We start from the raw sequence: 7,841 nt of genomic DNA on the forward strand, positions 1-7,841 counted from the left end.
TGCTCAGTGACATCTTTAAGTACTTCCGAGCTAAACGAACATGTAACGCCAACCAGAAAGAAGCACGCAACCCAATATGATCATGGTCGGCTGCTGCCGTTGGCTGCTGCTGGGACCGAGAGCTACAAGTGTGAAGAAGTTCGCACCAAAATTAACATTTTTAGCAGAACTAAATAAATACAATTTCTAACTTTGACAGTGCGCAGACGACTTTTTTCGCGTCGTTGTTTCTGCTGCGCGTATGGTGTCCAGAGTACACACATTCGGTTCGACATCGAATGCGAATGAGTTTCGTGAATTCATTCGATAGCGAATGTCATTCGAACCTAATGACATTAAATGTTCCCGTGCAGCAGCAGATTAATCGCATTAGGTGCGAATGCCATTCGAAACGAATGACATTAAATTTGCTAGTGTGACAGGGGTATATGCCGGCGGGGATCGTGTCCGCAAAATGTGTCGGCAGCAGATGTGGGCAACTCAGAAGAGGTAGCGTCAAACGAGTGGGTGTAATCGAAAGAAGATGATGTGAGGATGCTGCCAAAAAGAAAATCGAAATCGGATGAATAGTTGATTAGAGCCAAAGATGTCGAATAAGTGGAGGGGTTCAGAGCAAAAATGCCACGAGATTTGAAAACGCCGGAAGTAGGCAGACCTACAGCGTAGTGTCAGATTGGAAAAGCCGGAAGTGTGGACGGAACCAAAGCGTGGCGCCAAGTTTGAAAACTCGAAATGGGCAATCACGTGACCAGTGATAAGTGATCGATACGTAACCAAGAGATAGAAAAAAAATGATAAATTAGACGCAATTAGGCAATTAATGAGAATGAAAAGATAATGGACGGGTATATAGTGAGTGGGCGGAAACGAGGCATGGTAGAAAATTTGAAAAATCGAAATGGTTGCCGGAATGAAACGAGGGTATAATCAGAGTTAATCGATAACCAATCAATCAAGTGAACGAGAATGCAACCATGGTGCCATATTTTAAAGGCGACCAGTGTCGAGGATGCATCAGCGCTTTCGCACTCTTCCAAAGCGTGTAGCCGCAGTGATCTCTAATTTTTCAACTATAGGGAACTATCACAAAAGTTCACTCCTTACTGTAGAAAAATATGGGATATAGTTTCAATCAATCAATTTATTTAGCATTTCTTTCAATACAGAAATAAACCTCCGAAAATAAACTTTTTAAATGATATAAAAAAAGCCGTTGTAGATTTTTTTCATGCCATATCTGACCATATAGCAGTGAAAGTAAATTAATAAATTCCTGAATGCTCACACTTTGAAGTAAGTTTACCCCTGTAGAACTTCAGATAAGGTTAGCCATGAAAATTTCTCTGCTTATGAATTCTACAAACAAAGCATAGTTATGCCTGATCACGTTCGGTAACTCCTGTTTTGGACTCATTTTCTAGCCAGCGCAAAGGTAACTGAGGAAAATATACGTTTCTGTAAACGGCACTGAATTAGAAAATGCTGCTTCGATAGTGTCTGTTGCATAAGTGTTGTCCAACCTTATCCGCAAATTATGGCTTAAAGGTTCAGGATCAGCAAAGCGATAGTTCTAATTATTTTATTTCCTTTATAACGGGCGATATCGATCAGCATAGGCATTCCTATGAAGCCAGATTCCTGTCTTGTGCCTTAGCGGTCATTCTACCAGTCTTAGTTTTCAGTAAATATACTCAGTACGAAAGGGCTTTCCTTGTCGACTCGCGCGCGTTTCGCTGTATTGTTGGCGAAACCCTTCGACTCGAGCGAAATTGATGTTTATTCGAAAAATACCTAGTCTAGTTATTAAAATTATTTTCTTCAAGAATATAAAGATGCAGGCTGTTATCATTCAATTGCTTAAACTCTAGTTAAGAATAGCCACGACCCTGTTAATATTGGCAAAGTGCGGTCTGTACGAAACCGAAAACGTTTTAGAGCGAGAGCCGTACTCCTCGGGTTTCAACTTCCGATTTCGATGTGGATGAGACAATGACCTTCAATAGCTCACAAGGTCAAACCGAACTTGACTGCCTGGTGGTATGTCCCACTTTATGGTGTGTGACCACGTGATCATGTGAGTATGACCATTGGGCACCTCATCTTGACATTTGATTTGAGAAAGTAGACACCACATCGACAATTACCTTCAATGCCCCGCAAGGTCAAACCGAACTTGACTGCCTGGTGGTATGGCCCAAGTTGTGGTAGTGTGACCACGTGATCATGTGCGTATGACCATTGGGCACCTGATCTTGACATCTCATTTGAGAAAGTGGGCACCACTTCGACAATGACCTTCAACGCCTCACAAGGCCAAACCGAACTTAACTGCCTGGTGGTATGGCCCAAGTTATGGTAGTGTGACCACGTGATCATGTGATGAGTATGACCATTGGGCACCTGACCTTGATTTTTGATTTGAGAAAGTGGACACCACATCGACAATGACCTTCAATGCATCACAAGGTCAAACCGAACTTAAATGCCTGGTCGTATGGCCCAAGTTATGGGTAGTGTGACCACGTGATCATATGAGCATGACCATTGGGCACCTGATCTTGGCATTTGATTTGAGAAAGGGGCACCACATCGACAATGACCTTCAATGCCTCACAAGGTCAAACCGAACTTAACTGGGTATGGTAGTATGGCCACTTGAACATATGGCTTTGACCATTGGGTGCCTGCCTGGCCCAAAAGGCTCAGGACTCATTTTGTGCATAAGAAAGTGTAAGCTGCTAATCTATATGTACTATTGTAACTTGCACTTTTGTATTTTGCCTTATGTGTATGTACTATAGTGTAATATTGATACTGTATATCTTCTGTAAAAGTGTTCTTTCTTACTATTTTTTCCTTACTGTAATGTGATTGTAATGTGTATGTCTTATGTTGGTTGGTGTACCCTTCATGCTGCGTTAAAGTAGCAACTTGTTCGCTACTGTCATGTAATGGTCCCCTGGACCTTTGTCACGCTTTGTGCACAGCTTTTAGCCCAGGGTGACCAGCCAGATTTCTCTGGTAAATACGTTGCATTGATTGGTTGATTGACCTTGACACTTGATTTGAGACAGTGGGCACCTGACCTTGACCTTTGACCTTGACATTTGATTTGAGACCATTCAGACCATGCTTAACTGAGCTTTCGCTCGTATAACGAGGTTCAAGCCACGTTGAACACCAGCTGTTTTTTTTTCGCTGCTCAAAGTGAACACCGTATATTCAAAAACACTATCTAGTACTCGCCTGCTGTTTCAACTTCCTTGCCGCTACTAATCGGGAGGCAAACTGCATGTCACTGCTAAGAGGAACGGAATAAAACGATACCCCTGTGGGCTAAGCACAAGTGGTGCCATAGCACACAACATGTGGTGTGGCATTTCTTGAAAGATTGATCTGCGAAACGCCTGGAACAAAAGTGGGAACCTAACGCTTGCGTTTGCCTTTTGAAGTGTCTGATATCGGTGCTTTAAAATTTCCATGTAAGGTCCTTAGCAGCAGAGGTAAAAGGCACAACATTGGAAGTGTATTGGCGAAGGCCGGTCCTAGAAAGGACCAGTGTGAAACCATTAGTTTCCAATATTGGTCCAATTACCTGTGCTGCTTGAGACGTATGTTGGCGTTATTACGTCAGGACCGCTTTTTTTAGCCCTATGATCACGACAAAAACTACGACTCGCTCGACTCGTCTTTATTTGCAGGGCATAAACCTGGACTGGAACTGGCCTGGAGACATCTGCACCGGTTATTCCGGCAGGACACCTGATTATATCAAGGCTTTTACTGATGCTGTTAAAAATGAGAAATTCGGCGTTATGCTTACGGTGCCCCCGTTGCTGAGTTACCTCGACAAGTACGGACTTCCGAAAGTGCTCCCGGACCTGGACTACGTCATTGTGACTACGCACAAGCTGCGTCGCCCGGGCGTGGTTGCGTGCGCTGGCGAGCGGAGCCTGGCAGCCAAAGCATTCCGCAAGATTCGGGACAGCTTCGCTTCTGCGGACAGAGAAATTCGCCGCAAGTTCGCGTACAGCATTTCGGTACGCCGCTTAGCACACAGATGTCGCTATAACCGCAGCGTCCGCGTGGCGGTCATCATTTCCTTCAGCAAAGAGAGCATGACCGCAGTGTGAATGGAGGGGTGGCTGAATGCTAATGGCGTCCCTGTTGAAATGGTGTATTTATTACGCTAGGTAAAGCAGCCGTCGCGTAGGCCAGAGAATGACCTTGAACTACCTTCAGCCCAACCAGGTTAGCCATGTATGACCATATGCGGTACAGTTATGGTGCCGAACCCTTGACCCCTGACCTTGACCCATGACATTTAGTTGAACTTTCACCTTTGACATTAAGTTACCTTTGGGTTGACCTTTCACCTTAAATGGTGTATTTACTACGCTAGGTAAAGCAACCATCGCGTAGGCCGGAGAATGGCCTTGAACGTCCTTCAGCCCAACCAGGTTAGCCGTGTATGACTATATGTGGTACAGTTATGGTGCCGAACCCTTGACCCCTGACCTTGACCCATGACATTTAGTTGAACTTTGACCTTTGACATTAGTTGACCTTTGGGATGACCTTTGACCTTAAGAACATCCGGTGGGGTGATGTAAAGCCACGGGATGACATCCGATGGGGGTGTCGTAAGACCATGTGATACCACGTCATATATAGCCACGTGGTCGTGTGGGTATATATAGAACGGCTGCCGCGAGCGTGTAGCAGAGCTGCTATGGACGAGCCTCAGACGCTTAGCAAGCGTCCTTGCTTTTCGCTGAGTTCCAGGGTTTGCCAAGCTAAGCGAATGCCAATTTTTTCTGCTCAGTAGGGAAAAAACTGTTAGGGCGGTTTCAAGCGAGCGATACCATATTCCTTTGTGAGCCTCGTCGCACGATAGCCACTGTTTTTTTTGTTTTGTTTTTATTTTCAGATAGGCGCTGACATCTTCAAGCTGGAACACACGGCGGAAGTGAAACATCTGGCGCCCATCAAGCGACTCTCGGCTGTGTTCAATGGCCGAGAAATTATGCTGGGCAAGACAAGCTACCCGGACGTGTGTGAACTCCTGGTGGTAGATCGGAACTCCGACGAAGAGTGTCGCGTGGTCGCTGGCAGTCGGACACAGAGCAAGCAAAACGGGCTTGAGCAGGAGGTGGGTCTTGCAGAGTGAAATTCCTCTTAGCTGCTAAGAAAGAGCACCTGGTGTCATCGCCATCGCCACAAACATGCACACTTATGCGCCTCTTTGTGAAGCTTATCATCCACAATGGCTTCCACACCGCCTATCCTCTAAAGTCACGGCCTCTAAGCAACAAACCCGTTCCTGCCCTAAGCTTGCATACGTGGCTTCCTATGTAGGCTCAAATGGCAACGGCACCACTTTTTCAGAATGCCGCTATATTCAAGGATTCAAATCTATATTGGCCGTAGGTAAAGCATGCCAAGTGTTTTAGCACTAGCATTTGAAATAGTGACGTAATCGGGGATTTAATTTTAGGCTTCTCCTCAATTTTAGGCTTCTCCTCAGTGCGGGAAAGTTTGTGACGTCGTCTTTGCGCTGTGTGAATGAAAGCATGAAATGCCTACCTGCCCAACAACTGATTTTAATCGCACAGTACATGGTTCCTTCGCATTTCACCTCCATCGAAATGCGACCGCCGCGACTGTAATCGAACCCGCGTCTTTCGGGTCAGTAGCCGAGCACCGTAACAACTAAGCCACTGTAGCGGCCTTAAGAACTTTCGAATCGTAAAGCAAACATAAAAAAACAAAATGTGTATATTCAAAATGCTTCATTTGGCTGCGGCCCCATTCGGGCACTGCGCAAAGAAAAAGTACTATTTAGGCAACACACAATTTTTACGTGATGTGCTCAAGCTGCTTTCCGCAATTGCGATGCACAGCTGATTAAAGCGTGTGTGTGGGAATTTTTTTCCAGTCATATTCCAGCACGTTTCTTCAGATCTTCGAGGTAGGCCGGTTCGGTGTCGAAAAACCTGATCTTCGACATGCTCCCAGAGAAAGAAATCAATGTGTGATCTCATGAGGGTGACCTAACTAGGAGGCCAGGCTGTAGCCACCACGCCCAGTCTATTAAGAACTCTTCCACGAGTTGTACAGCTGGCAAACAAAAATTAAGATGTGATCCGTCATGCTGGCGCCACATGCCTACTGCGTATGCGCAAGCACATTGTCAGACTGGCTGACGTGAACCATACAGTTTTAGCGTTTGGAGATACAATAAGGACGTAATTTTTCTGACAACTCACGCTCAAAATGTGCTCACAAAAGCCTAATTGCAGGTATTTTTTTTTCTCTGGCGAAATTTACCTTCGACCGAATGCAGGTGGCAGCACTGGCGGGGCCCCAAGAGCTTCAGCGTCGCATCAGCAGCTCGTACGAAGAGGGAATGGGCGACGCACCCGTCGCTGTGTTCGACGTCTTCCTGGACGACGACCCCCAGAGGCGCTGCACAGAGACCAACATGGAGGCGCCTCTGCTCCAGACGATCGCCGAGACTGGGCCCTCTTGATAGCTGCGACGACTATAGCCCTCCGCAAAGACATGGCACCGTCACTGCCAAGCGTGCTGCGGGCATATTTTTATAGTTTTTGGTTTATCCGTTTACTACTTTTCTTTTTCGTCAAGGTGAGATAAGTGTGAGACAGCTGTGCGCAAATATTGCTTCATACGTCAACGTGATCGCATACCAAAGCAAAGGCAAGCCTACACTATCGTACGCCTACATTGTCGGACGTTTACGTGATCGCACACCTAGCTGCAAGCACACGACGTGTACGATAAATACACGAGGGGTGCACGATTGCATAGTTCGGCGTCACAGAACTAAAAAAAAATATATTGCACAGCTATATAATATGAGCTGCTGTAGACTTGCATTCTCTTATTCGACTGGTGTGGTGTTAAACCAAATTCGAATTAGGTCCGCCCATGCCTGCGTACGGAGAGAAGCTGCGCATATGCCTAATTGGTGTAATCCGATTATCGCCGCATTTTCTTGCCTTCACCTCTGCAGGCGGCAGTTAGTGAATTCGACATGCGCACGTCTTTCGCCGTGATACGGTTAACATCCTGGGCCAGGAGCAGACCACGCGATTCGGAAATGGGACCTCGCATGACGCCTTGTCCATGGGTTAATGGTCCGACTTTTGAATCCACCTCAACCTTCTGTTATAGGCGTTAATAGCGTTTCACAAACCTGCACCGTGACCCTGTTCCAGCTCTAGTTTACAAAAGGGCAGCTGCTGTAAGGCCTAGTTTGGGGCATTGTAATGCTGGCCTCCGCCTGTGCACTCATCGCAGCTTTGGCAGTGCAGCAAGGAACTACTGAGGCAGAGCACAGAGAAACGGCAAAGGCGGCCATACTATTGTAAACATTCACCTTACTTCAAAGCCGGTGGTGGCCCCATGTGAGCACCAGGTGTCGCACTATTTTAAGAAAGTGGCCTGCAGGTATCATGTACAGTCGTTGACAGAAATATACAGCCCAAGGGATCTACTTCGCACATTCGACGGTCCTAATTTTGGGAGGGTCTAATACTTCAGTTGCTCCCGCCTTCGTGAGATTGGGGTCCCCGAGTACGCAAGAGGAGCCGCGCTGCGAGGCTCAGAAGCACACGCCTTAGGCTGTATACTTTTGATAAAGACTGTACATTCGGTATTTTCAGGCCCCAACAAGCTTTGAAAGCTTTGTTGTCGCATTTCTGGTCGTAGAGACGGGGGTTGCAAAAAGAGAAACGGCATCGCCTATGTCAAATGCGCCACAGGAATGGTTTACGATGTTCCCCTTTCAAGCGGGTGTTCTTATGTGGGCCAAACTG

The 7,841-nt window shown here is 46.4% G+C and overlaps 1 protein-coding gene across 1 annotated transcript; it reads left to right on the forward strand.

Annotated features, from left to right (window-relative positions):
• The first annotated feature begins 3,711 nt into the window (after positions 1-3,711).
• On the forward strand, positions 3,712-6,813 carry LOC144110562 (uncharacterized). Its single transcript, XM_077643571.1, has 3 exons — positions 3,712-4,040; positions 4,931-5,152; positions 6,347-6,813. Exons 1-3 carry the CDS (start codon positions 3,816-3,818, stop codon positions 6,530-6,532), a joined length of 633 nt encoding a protein of 210 aa, XP_077499697.1. The 5' UTR covers positions 3,712-3,815; the 3' UTR covers positions 6,533-6,813.
• Positions 6,814-7,841: the final 1,028 nt, after the last annotated feature.

Source organism: Amblyomma americanum, chromosome 11, assembly GCF_052857255.1.
Source record: "Amblyomma americanum isolate KBUSLIRL-KWMA chromosome 11, ASM5285725v1, whole genome shotgun sequence".
Classification (NCBI taxonomy): domain Eukaryota; kingdom Metazoa; phylum Arthropoda; class Arachnida; order Ixodida; family Ixodidae; genus Amblyomma; species Amblyomma americanum.